The sequence below is a fragment of the Protopterus annectens genome, chromosome 12.part0, assembly GCF_019279795.1.
Source record: "Protopterus annectens isolate FY-2018-M chromosome 12.part0, PAN1.0, whole genome shotgun sequence".
In the NCBI taxonomy this organism is placed as follows: Eukaryota; Metazoa; Chordata; order Ceratodontiformes; family Protopteridae; genus Protopterus; species Protopterus annectens.
The window spans coordinates 658,609,678-658,622,785 of record NC_056746.1 but is presented as its reverse complement, the minus strand read 5'-3'; the positions used below and the strand labels follow the sequence as shown (position 1 = coordinate 658,622,785).

Here is a 13,108-nt window from a genome sequence, read left to right as displayed (position 1 = left end):
GTTGGCCAGATCTGCCAAAAAATCAATGGGCAGAGGCACAGAAACAGGTTACGTCCCTCATGGACATGGGGGCCATTCAGACAGTACCAGAACAGAAAAAAGGACAAGGTTTTTACTCAAGACTGTTCTTGGTACCCAGAAAGGACAAGGCCTGGTGGCCAATACTGGATCTGTCGATTTTGAACACATACCTGGACATTCCAAAATTCAAAATGCTGACTTTGCAGCAGCTTCTACCCATGCTGGGCAGAAATGCTTGGCTGATGACTTTAGACCTAAAAGAGGCATACCTGCATGTCCCAATAAGACAATCATGCAGAAGATACTTCAGACTCAAGGCTGGCTTAATGCATTACCAATTCTCTGCACTGCCTTTTGGCTTATCTACTGCACCCAGGGTCTTTACTAAGTGCCTGGCACCAGTAATTGCATTTTGCAGACAAAGAAGTATACAAATATATCCTCACTTGGATGACTAAGAGAATAAGGGCACTCTTCTTCGACACCTGGCATTTGTAAAAAGGCTTCTAACATGCCTAGGGTACACAATAAACGAAAATAAATCACAACTGGTACCCTCTCAAAAGATAACATTCCTGGGTGCAAGCTTGGATACAACTGCCCAGATGGCTTACCTCATGCCAGACAAGCAAAGGCAACTTACTACTTACTTCAAACTGATGGCAACAAAAACCCAGTCTTCTGCAAGACAAATTCTGCAGGCTCTGGGCTTCATGGCATCCTGCATCCTACTGATTCCATATGAAAGATTGTATATGAGGAAACTTCAATGGTACCTAAAAAGTTTATGGAGTCAACATTCACACAGTCTGGAAAGAATGATTCCTCTCATTCCCTGCCTGCGACAGGAGTTTCTATGGTGGGCAAAGGCATGTCACCAAAACATCGGATGGCCCTTCACTCTACCCCTGCCAGCCAAACCCTAACAACAGACACATCAGATTATGCTTGGGTGGCCCACATGGCAGAAAGATGCATTCAGGGCTTATGGACATCAAAACAAATGCATCTACATATCAACCAGAAGAGATGCTAGCTGTTCAAAATGCCCTAACAGCCTTCAAGGACTTACTTCATCCAGGACAACTACTGATAGAGACGGACAACACCACAGTCATGTTGTATATAAACAAGCAAGGGGGCACACACTCATACCCCCTTTGCAGATTAGCCATGGCACTGTGGGACACAGCTTTGACCTACCAAATACATCTTCAAACTCAATTCCTGCCAGGAAAACAAAACACTCTGGCAGACAATTTAAGCAGAAACCTTATAGATCCTCACGAGTGGAAACTAAATCCACAAGTCTTCAGCATGATAACAGAGAAATGGGGGAGCCCAGACATGGATCTATTTGCCTCTCCTCAAAATTATCAATTGAAAAGATTCAGCACAAGGACTTATCACAGACAAGCATGGAAAGAAGACGCCCTATCCTTCACTTGGAAAAACCTATCAGTTTACGCCTTTCCTCCTCTGCCTCTTCTACCCAAGGTCCTCCTAAAAGTCAGACAAGAGAAGCCAAAGATGATATTAATTGCCCCGGATTGGCCCCGCCAATACTGGTACCCAATCCTAAGGAACGTGTCTCAATACCCAGCTTGGACGTTGCCTCAAAGACCACAACTACTGTCCCAGCAAAACAATCAGATCCTGCACAATCAACTACAGACTCTGAACCTGGCAGCATGGCTAATAATTTAGTCATACAAACAACACCTCTCAGTAAAGGTGTGATGGATGTAATTTTGGAAGCCAGAAAGTCTAGTACTAGAAAATCTTATGCTGACAAATGGAAGAGATTCTGTGCTTGGAATCAAACACAAGGAACTGATACAGCACAACCAAATATTCCTCAGATATTACAATACTTAACTGAGATGCTTGACAAAGGCCTATCTTTCTCATCAATCAAAATCCATGCCTCTGCCATTTTGGATCATTACAATACAGAGCCACCAATCTTTTCTCATCCTTTACTAAAGCAGTATCTTAGGGGAGCCAAAAAATTAAGGCCTCCTAGAAGATCACCATTACCTGCATGGGACCTCAATTATGTGTTGGAAAAGCTCACCCTGCCTCCATTTGAACCAGCTGCTACCACTGATATAAAATTCTTATCATGGAAAACAGCTCTGCTACTAGCAATTACTTCAGCAAGAAGAGTTTCAGAGCTACAGGCCCTCATGGATGTAGAGCCTTTTCTCATATTTTACCCAGACAGGGTGTCTCTGAGGAAAATCCTACTTTTATGCCTAAGGTGGTTTCCAGTGTGGCTCTTAACCAAACAATTCATCTGCCAACTTTTTATCCAAATCCGCAGAACAAGGAGGAGAGAATTCTGCATTCCTTGGACGTACACACAGACAGCTAAGATTCCACTTGAGCAGGACTAAAGCTCTAAGAAAAACTGAGCAATTACTAGTGTCATATGCTACAGGATCAGAAGGAAAGGCTGTTTCAAAAAAGACAATTTCAAAGTGGATAAGCCACTGCATCCATTTCTGCTACATACACCATGGTAAACCTGTGCCCAAGGGCATTAGGTCTCATTCCACCAGAGCTGCAGCTCCTTCAGCAGCCTTTCTCAGAGGAGTACCAACCAAAGACATTCCAGAGGCTGCTACCTGGAGTTCTGTTCACACCTTTACAAAGCATTACCATTTGCCTCTCTACTCCAAGTCCAGGGCAGGCTTTGCCACTGCAGTTCTGCAGGGCCTTATAGCCGCACCTAATGCTGTTTAGCTCCAGCCTCCCAGCCATAGCTTTGGGATTCTACCCAAATGTAATGACTGCAACAGTGAAACACGAAGAACATAGTACAGTTGTGTACACGTAGCATAAATGTAGATGTTAGATTGTATTCACTGTTGCAGTCCTGGTTACCCTCCCTCCAGCCCCCTAGCTTCTTTTGGCTATACCTCTACTTTCCTTTACTATGCTTAAAAGCCTTTTTGGTGTATTTGCTTTTTTGGAGGTATATTTTTGTGCTTTTATGTTTAATTGCTTCCCATTGGGGGGGCACCTGACATCTGGGGCAAGAAAAACTGATGTAATGACGTCGGCTGCATGTTTTATACCCCTGACAACCTGACGTCATGGAAGAAGGGACAGCAACCAACGCAGGACCCAAGACTTTGTTAATCAGGCCGACTGAGGGCAACCTGCAAGCAGATTACCCAAATGTAATGATTGCAACAGTGAATACACTCAGACATCTACATTTATGGTAAGTGTTCACAAATGTACTTTTAATTTACACTGCAAATGCTGTTTGAAAACTATCTTTTTGCACAAACAGGATTAACACAGTAATTGAACAGCCTAGACCTAGCTAGGTGCAGGTGGTCTGTATGAACTGAAATGTCACCTCTTAAGTGATGTCCTTTTGTAGATTAATTATTTTGTAGAAGTTGGTTATAATCCTAATTATCTTTCATTTTTTTTCTTTTTAGATCCGAGATGCAAGATATGGAGAGGCTATTGACATCCTCAGAAATGAACTGCAGAAACACTCAGAGGTAATTCTTACCTGATGGATTTGGTTCAGACACAAGTCTTAGTAACCGTTACATTGACAACCTTGCTAGTTTAACTTTTTCCTTGTCAGCATGCTTATGAAAGTCAATGTGTCACCTCTCCATCATAGTGTGGAGGATTCCTTACTGTTGCTTACTTGTACTTGGGGGACATTTTATTTGGTGCTGTTAAATGGTGAATGTTTCAAAAGTGTAAACAGCAAAGTAATAACCCTCACATTTATGAATACTGTCTAACACAACAGAATAGTGATTCAGCCTCATTGAAGTAACATATTTCCTCATGTAGTTCATCTACAGCTTTCTTTAATGTCTCTAGAATGTAACTGTTCTTCATATCAGATTAGTAATTTATTCCAAAATCATTCTACTCTCCATGAGAACCGATTCATTGTTGTGTTGTATTGTTTTTATAAATATGTTTAAGAAATGAACATGCGCAGCAGCTCTATTTTTTTTTCAAACCCTGGCAGTCTCACATGAATAGAGCCTTAATAGCACTGTGCACCTGCTTCAAGTTTCTGTGTTTATGCCTTTAGTTCACTGAATACAGATCCAGCTTAACAACCTCTCTGTATATGACATTTCCAGTCCTTTTTATAATCTTGGTATATTTTCTTTGTTTCTTTTCAGTCTAGTCCTTTTTTTTCGTATCACATTCAGTTTTTAGTCTTAATAAGCTGCTGTAAATGCTTGTCTTAACAGTGATAGTCTTAGACTTATTAAATGATTTACCAAAAATATAATTTCATTAAATGCATGTAAATAAAAAATATAAATAAATGTTGGTGCATTCTTTTACAGTGTTGTCTAGGTGACAGCCATATTAAAGTCCTTCATTCAAGGCATGTGTTTTAATATCCTTACAACTTATTTTATAATCACACTGTAAATGTGAAGTGCCAAAGGTCATATACTTAGTTTTATCCAGATTAATTATATTATTTTCACTACCCGAGTTGCTCAGTTCTTCTAAGCATTGTGGAAATTTCTCTTAATTATCTGTAAATAAATAAAACATCCACAGGAATCAAGCAAACGGTCATCAACGAAGAAATAAAAAACGCGGACTATAAAACCAGTCCAATTTTAATAACAGAAGTAAGCGCTTTCACCTTTCGGCTTCATCAGACATGATTCAAAAACAAACTGTCATTTAAATATTCAATCCTTGCTTTCAATTGGTGAATAAAACAATGACATCATTTAAACAGATAGATAAATAAACTAAAAATTAATTGCATATTTGAAAAGCATATTTAAACAGCTACAATAAATAATCAATTTATGCACATACAGCATATGCTGTGAATACATAAGGAATACTTAAAAACGTAACGTAAAAACATAAGTGTCTTGAACTAACACCTAATAACACTATAATACATACAAAATAAATTAATTATAAATTACTTTACATAAGTAAATATTACAGAATAATAACTTATATGACTGTATAACTTTTACCATCAACAAGGAACTTAAGCAGAATGGTAAACAGTGTTTCAAGCAGACACTGTAACCCTTCACTTCCGTAAGATGGGTTTTAAAGAGGCTTTATCATTCAGCCCAGGCTCTCTATCTCCTGAACATCTGATAATCCATCTAAGTTCACTTTCTTCAGTTAAGGTAACTATATCTCCACCTCGTATGCTCAATTTAAAAGCTTGCATAACTGAAAAAGTAAAAGTATGGCTTGAGCCCCTATCCATAAAATGTTTAGCTAAAGCATTAGTATGGGTACCTACACGCATATGGTAAACATGTCCCTTATGCGTTCCCTGAGTTTCCTGTTAGTCTTTCCTATATAGAAACATTCACAGGAAACACACCTAGATAAATAAACTACATGTTCACTCTGACAATTAGTGATAGTATGAAATGTAAACTCTTCCCCTGTAACTGGATGTACAAATGAGGACCTCTCATCTATATATATGGACATTGTTTACACTTCATACAAGGATGTGTATTCTCTAGATCAACGGAGGAATGATGGAAAGCCCTGTCTAGTGGACGTTGACAGAGCATACGCTTCAAATTCTTCCTGTTTCTAAAAACATAACCTGGTTTAGGTCCTACTACTTTACTTATATTTTGATCTAACAGAAGTATATCCCAATACTTCTGGAATACATCCTTGATCTTAACTACATCCGAAGTGTAAAATATTGATACCCTCAAGTATCCTGTACTAAAAGGACTCTGCACCTGATCCTCCGTAGACCCTTCTTCAGAAAAATATGGTCTGGCTCTAGTTGTCCTAAGAGAATTTACAGCACTAATAGCTTCATCAACTTCACTTTGTTTATAACACCTCTCCAATAACTTTTCCTTGAGGTTAGAGATTTCCAACTCAAAGCCATCATCAGTCGGGTTAAGCCTCAAGGCCGTCATGGCCTGATCCTTTACTGAATTCTTGAAAACAAAAGGAGGATGCATGCTATCCCTATGAAGTAGGGTGTTCCTATAACATGCTTTACAATAAATAGCTGTATTCAGCAAGCCATTACCAAGCCTAACTATATCCACATCAAGGAAAGAGATACTATATCTAGAATAATTGACAGTGAAACTAAGAAAACTAGTCAAATTATTCATGACTGATACCAACAAAATTAAATCTTCTTCTGTGCCAAACCAAATGAAGAACAAGTCATCTACAAAACGTTTATAAAACGAAATGTTACTACGGAACTCAGGTAGAGGGAACAGTTGTTCTTCCTCCCATTTGGCCATCACTATGTTGGCGTAGCTATTGGCACATGAAGTGCCCATAGCTACACCATCATTCTGCAGAAAAAACTCATTATTGAAAGTAAAAACATTATTCTGCAGGACAGTCTCTAAAAATAGAATTAACTGGTCTATTACTACAGGAGTAAAATCTGAATGTTCAGTTAAATATTGATGTACCATAGATACGCTCAAGTCATTAGGAATAACTGTGAACAGATTCTTTACGTCCATGGTAACCAAAATGTAAGGTTTATCATCAGGTATTCCCCTGGTAAAAGTATATAATTCTAAAAGAAATTGCTTACTATCCCTTAAAATGGTGGGATTCGCATCAACTACAGGTCTAAGAAAATACTCCAAATATAATGACAGGAGTTCTGTAACCCAACCTCTCCCAGCTGCTATCGGGCGTAAAGGTGGTTTCTCCAAAGATTTATGAATCTTGGGAAGGCCCTGAATAGCTGGGATAAGTGGTTTATTAACTGTTAAGAATTTAAGTAAGGTATAATCTATATCGCTACATTTGTAAAGTTCATCTAACATGTCATAGATCTTAAATATTTTATTAGTAACATCGTCTAATCCAATCCTAGAATAAGACATCCTATCACTCAACATTGACCCCATACTATCTAGATAACCATCTAGGTCCATTACAACAATAGGACCTCCCTTATCTGCGGGACAAATAACTATAGAGGAATCCTTAGAAAGATTAGATAAAGCTCTTCTCTGATGGAAACTAAGATTTTGTCTACACTGTTTCCTCCCTTTCAATTTATTGGACTCACTTAATTTATATAAATCTTGTTCCACTAACCTTGTGAAAGTATCTACCAATGGGTGCAAGGGAGGAAAGTACAAACTAGGAGTTCGGAAAATCTTACTATTATCTAGGCCACTAGCTTCCGCAAATTCCAACTTTAATTGTAAATTTCTTGCAAAAAGTCTTGTATCTAAGACCGTATCTGTGATATTGCTTACTCCACTGGGAATAAATGTTAATCCTTTATTTAAAACTTGTCTCATACTTAGCTAAAACCTTATGAGATAAATTAAGCACTAAGAATTGGGAACTCGTTCCCACATTTTCTTGAGGGTGGGTCCAGTATGTTCTCCCCCCGAACCCTTCCATTTCACCTTCCCTCTGCTGTATGTTCTCTGTATCTGCATTTGCTGGGGGGTATTGACCCTCACTGTCTCTACTGAACTCACATTCAAAGTAGTAACAGGCAGTCGTGAAGCTGGAACAGCATTACTATTGTTATTAGTCCCATTATTACTCCTAGGCCAAGTAAAGACATGGCCTAGTTTAAAGTCTCTAGTGTCTCTATTAATTTTGTTTTTCTTCTGTTCCAACAGTCTCCTTTTGTGCAAATTAACATCGTCCAAAAGTCTATCCATTGCTTGGTCAACCTTAGGACCCGGAAATTTAGACAAAATATTCTTTTGTTGTTTAGTCAAAAGATTCCTTAATTTCTCTTTCTCTGGACCAAAGAAATCATTTAATAATCGCATATAGTTATAACTGAGTTCAAGATTAAGCTGCTGCCATTGATATAACAAGCTGGGATACAAATTACCTGTCATTGGCATCTTCATAATGCGCAACCCCCTCAGCACTATCTTCCTGTCCAAACAGACCTCGAAGTGCTGGCGTTGCAATTGCATTCGCTTGAGCTTAAGGAAGTCCAGCTCCAATTTATTCATCTCCTCGTATAAACCGACTAAATTATTATCGCCATTAATTTCAGGTTCATTCTCTCCCACAGGCTCATAGGATAACAACAAGTTCTCACGACCAGCTACACACTCAATAAAGCGTGTAGAACTCCCACTGCTGACTTCATGTCCACGTAATGTGTATGGCAGCTCAATAGTGTCAATCTCTGTGCTGTTCATGCTCTCTCAGTGTAGCGTAAATATACAGGAAAGTAAAAACAACAACACACAAACACAACACCAGAGGGTAAAGATTCCTGTGGTTGTATCGATGTAATAGATAACTCCACAAAATGTAAATAAATAAAACATCCACAGGAATCAAGCAAACGGTCAACAACGAAGAAATAAAAAACGCGGACTATAAAACCAGTCCAATTTTAATAACAGAAGTAAGCGCTTTCACCTTTTGGCTTCATCAGACATGATTCAAAAACAAACTGTCATTTAAATATTCAATCCTTGCTGTATGATGTATGTGACAATAATATTTTTCTTGATCAAGTTAATACCAACACTAGCCACCTTCAGCCTTTAGTTGAACCAGTAGTTAGACGGAAAATTACTTCCGTTGTTCCCCCATCTACATCATTGTGTGTGGATAGGCCTGGTACACCAGCCCCTTTCCCCATCAATACCCCCCAGCAAATGCAGAGACAGAGAACATACAGCAGAGGGAAGGTGAAATGGAAGGGTTCAGGGGGAGAACATACTGGACCCACCCTCAAGAAAATGTGGGAACGAGTTCCCAATTCTTAGTGCTTAATTTATCTCATAAGTTGAGACTTAAGTTTTAAATAAAGGATTAACATTTATTCCCAGTGGAGTAAGCAATATCACAGATACGGTCTTCGATACAAGACTTTTTGCAAGAAATTTACAATTAAAGTTGGAATTTGCGGAAGCTAGTGGCCTAGATAATAGTAAGATTTTCCGAACTCCTAGTTTGTACGTTCCTCCCTTGCGTCCATTGGCAGATACTTTCACAAGGTTAGTGGAACAAGATTTATATAAATTGAGTCAGTCCAATAAATTGAAAGGGAGGAAACAGTTTAGACAAAATCTTAGTTTCCATCAGAGAAGAGCTTTATCTAATCTTTCTAAGGATTCCTCTATAGTTATTCGTCCCGCAGATAAGGGAGGTCCTATTGTTGTAATGGACCTAGATGATTATCTAGATAGTATGGGGTCAATGTTGAGTGATAGGACGTCTTATTCTAGGATTGGATTAGACGATGTTACTAATAAAATATTTAAGATCTATGACATGTTAGATGAACTTTACAAATGTAGCGATATAGATTATACCTTACTTAAATTCTTAAGAGTTAATAAAACACTTATCCCAGCTATTCAGGGCCTTCCCAAGATTCATAAATCTTTGGAGAAACCACCTTTACACCCGATAGTAGCTGGGAGAGGTTGGGTTACAGAATCCCTGTCATTATATTTGGAGTATTTTCTTAGACCTGTAGTTGATGTGAATCCCACCATTTTAAGGGATAGTAAGCAATTTCTTTTAGAATTATATACTTTTACCAGGGGAATACCTCATGATAAACCTTACATTTTGGTTACCATGGACGTAAAGAGTCTGTTCACAGTTATTCCTAATGACTTGAGCATATCTATGGTACATCAATATTTAACTGAACATTCAGATTTTACTCCTGTAGTAATAGACCAGTTAACTCTATTTTTAGAGACTGTCCTGCAGAATAATGTTTTTACTTTCAATAATGAGTTTTTTCTGCAGAATGATGGCGTAGCTATGGGCACTTCATGTGCCAGTAGCTACGCCAACATAGTGATGGCCAAATGGGAGGAAGAACAACTATTCCCTCTACCTGAGTTCTGTAGTAACGTTTCGCTTTATAAACGTTTTGTAGATGACCTGTTCTTCATTTGGTTTGGCACAGAAGAAGATTTAATTTTGTTGGTATCAGTCGTGAATAATTTGACTAGTTTTCTTAGTTTCACTGTCAATTATTCTAGATATAGTATCTCCTTCCTTGATGTGGATATAGTTAGGCTTGGTAATGGCTTGCTGAATACAGCTATTTATCATAAAGCATGTTATAGGAACACCCTACTTCATAGGGATAGCATGCATCCTCCTTTTGTTTTCAAGAATTTAGTAAAGGGTCAGGCCATGACGGCCTCGAGGCTTAACCTGACTGATGATGGCTTTGAGTTGGAAATCTCTAACCTCAAGGAAAAGTTATTGGAGAGGTGTTATAAACAAAGTGAAGTTGATGAAGCTATTAGTGCTGTAAATTCTCTTAGGACAACTAGAGCCAGACCATATTTTTTCTGAAGGAGGGTCTACGGAGGATCAGGTGCAGAGTCCTTTTAGTACAGGATACTTGAGGGTATCAATGTTTTACACTTCGGATGTAGTTAAGATCAAGGATGTATTCCAGAAGTATTGGGATATACTTCTGTTAGATCAGAATATAAGTAAAGTAGTAGGACCTAAACCAGGTTATGTTTTTAGAAACGGGAAGAATTTGAAGCGTATGCTCTGTCAACGTCCACTAGACAGGGCTTTCCATCATTCCTCCGTTGATCTAGAGAATACACATCCTTGTATGAAGTGTAAACAATGTCCATATATATATATATATATATATATATATATATAGATGAGAGGTCCTCATTTGTACATCCAGTTACAGGGGAAGAGTTTACATTTCATACTATCACTAATTGTCAGAGTGAACATGTAGTTTATTTAGCTAGGTGTGTTTCCTGTGAATGTTTCTATATAGGAAAGACTAACAGGAAACTCAGGGAACGCATAAGGGAACATGTTTACCATATGCGTGTAGGTTCCCATACTAATGCTTTAGCTAAACATTTTATGGATAGGGGCTCAAGCCATACTTTTACTTTTTCAGTTATGCAAGCTTTTAAATTGAGCATACGAGGTGGAGATATAGTTACCTTAACTGAAGAAAGTGAACTTAGATGGATTATCAGATGTTCAGCAGATAGAGAGCCTGGGCTGAATGATAAAGCCTCTTTAAAACCCATCTTACAGAAGTGAAGGGTTACAGTGTCTGCTTGAAACACTATTTACCATTCTGCTTAAGTTCCTTGTTGATGGTAAAAGTTATACAGTCATATAAGTTATTATTCTGTAATATTTACTTATGTAAAGTAATTTATAATTAATTTATTTTGTATGTATTATAGTGTTATTAGGTGTTAGTTCAAGACACTTATGTTTTTACGTTACGTTTTTAAGTATTCCTTATGTATTCACAGCATATGCTAAATTGATTATTTATTGTAGCTGTTTAAATATGCTTTTCAAATATGCAATTCATTTTTAGTTTATTTATCTATCTGTTTAAATGATGTCATTGTTTTATTCACCAATTGAAAGCAAGGATTGAATATTTAAATGACAGTTTGTTTTTGAATCATGTCTGATGAAGCCGAAAGGTGAAAGCGCTTACTTCTGTTATTAAAATTGGACTGGTTTTATAGTCCGCGTTTTTTATTTCTTCATTGTTGACCATTTGCTTGATTCCTGTGGATGTTTTGTTTATTTACATTTTGTGGAGTTATCTATTACATTGGTGCAACCACAGGAATCTTTACCCTCTGGTGTTGTGTTTGCGTGTTGTTGTTTTTACTTTTCTTAATTATCTGTGTCAGCGCACAATCAATAGAACTTCTTACCAGCTGACATTTTTATATCTGAGATGTACAAGCTGAAAAAGTAATGACCCAGGAACATTCCCAATTGGTACCCTTATATCATGTATTATGATGTTGCCATGGCAGGATTTATATTGTATTTGCCATTTTCTTTTTTTTGCAGCCACGACTATATCCACCTAACCAAAGAGCTATCTATACCAATCTTATTCATCTTTTAAGTCAGTAGTTCATGGTTTACTGTTCTCAAATGCTGCTGTCAAGTCATTGCATAGATCAGTCTATATAAGTTTGATTGTTTGCTTCTATTACTATGATTACACCAGTCTAGAGTAACCGATTGCATGTTGTGACTTCTCTGTTCTTTATGTACACATATTAGTATTACATTGGCCTATTGCCTAAAGTTCTTCCAGTATTTTTTTTTAGGACTAATATTTCCATAACCTTCCTTGTATTGCTGAAAACATAAATTGATTTATAGCTATTATTTTCTGTTGATGCCTTCCCTTTCGATTTACACTTGTTACCCTAGATCTCAGCATTTTATAACGTTTAAGACAGAGCTTTTAAACCCATAGGAAGTAACAAACATTTTTTTTTTAATAGTGCAGTAATGTTATTTCCTTCCTTACAAAATAAATTGTTCACTTTAAAGCAGTTGAAGCTGTTTTTTCCCTTTCCTGGTATATTGAAAGAAACCTTTTTTTATTGTCCCTCGTGTTTCTCGGAACACATTCCTTGTATCTTTTGGCGATCACACTTTGCATTTCTTTTAATCTTTTTATCCAAGTTATTTACCCTGCTTTCAGTTTTTAAGCAGTTTATTTCAGCAGTTTTCTTTTTTTTTTTTTTTAATTTTATATACATTTGTTACCTGCGTGGGTGGGCTAACCCAAGGATCATTTTCTGCCACTGTGCAATGAATACCGTACAATTTAGGAAGGAACCAGTTTTTGATTAATAGCTTATGTAAGGCACTTTTCACAAAGTTTCCAGTTCACATATTATTTAGATGGCAGCTAGTTAACAGATCATAAAAATCTAATTTAGTTAAAGGAATAGATTAGTCACACTTTACAAAATTTTCAATCTCATTCTGAGGGGAAGAAGAAAATCCTGGTGGATTAAGGTAAGGCAGTGGCAGAAGAAGCTTACATGTAAGTGGAGAAAAGGAAGGCTATTACTACAAGAGATAGGTAGTAGTAAGAATTGCTAGGATGTAGGAAGTTTAATTCGGTTGAAATAAGAGAATAAGATAGGTAGGCTATGGTGAACCTCACATAGCCTCGATTACACTATTTTGACTGTTCTAAGGTAGAAGCAGATTCCACTAAATATAGTAGGAGTAAAGAGATAAAATAAGAGCGTGAGAAGGGAAACTCAAATGCAGTTGGAAATAGTGTTGAAAGTGG

At 37.4% G+C, this 13,108-nt stretch overlaps 1 protein-coding gene across 2 annotated transcripts in view; it reads left to right on the top strand.

The window, feature by feature from the left end:
• The window catches only part of LOC122816772 (tetratricopeptide repeat protein 30A), a 2,782,581-nt gene that overhangs the window by 165,810 nt on the left and 2,603,663 nt on the right, over positions 1 to 13,108 (top strand). For both annotated transcript variants that reach the window (XM_044089788.1, XM_044089789.1), the window contains exon 2: positions 3,480 to 3,545. In XM_044089788.1, coding sequence (XP_043945723.1) covers positions 3,480 to 3,545 — 66 coding nt within the window. The remainder of the gene's footprint in view (positions 1 to 3,479; positions 3,546 to 13,108) is intronic.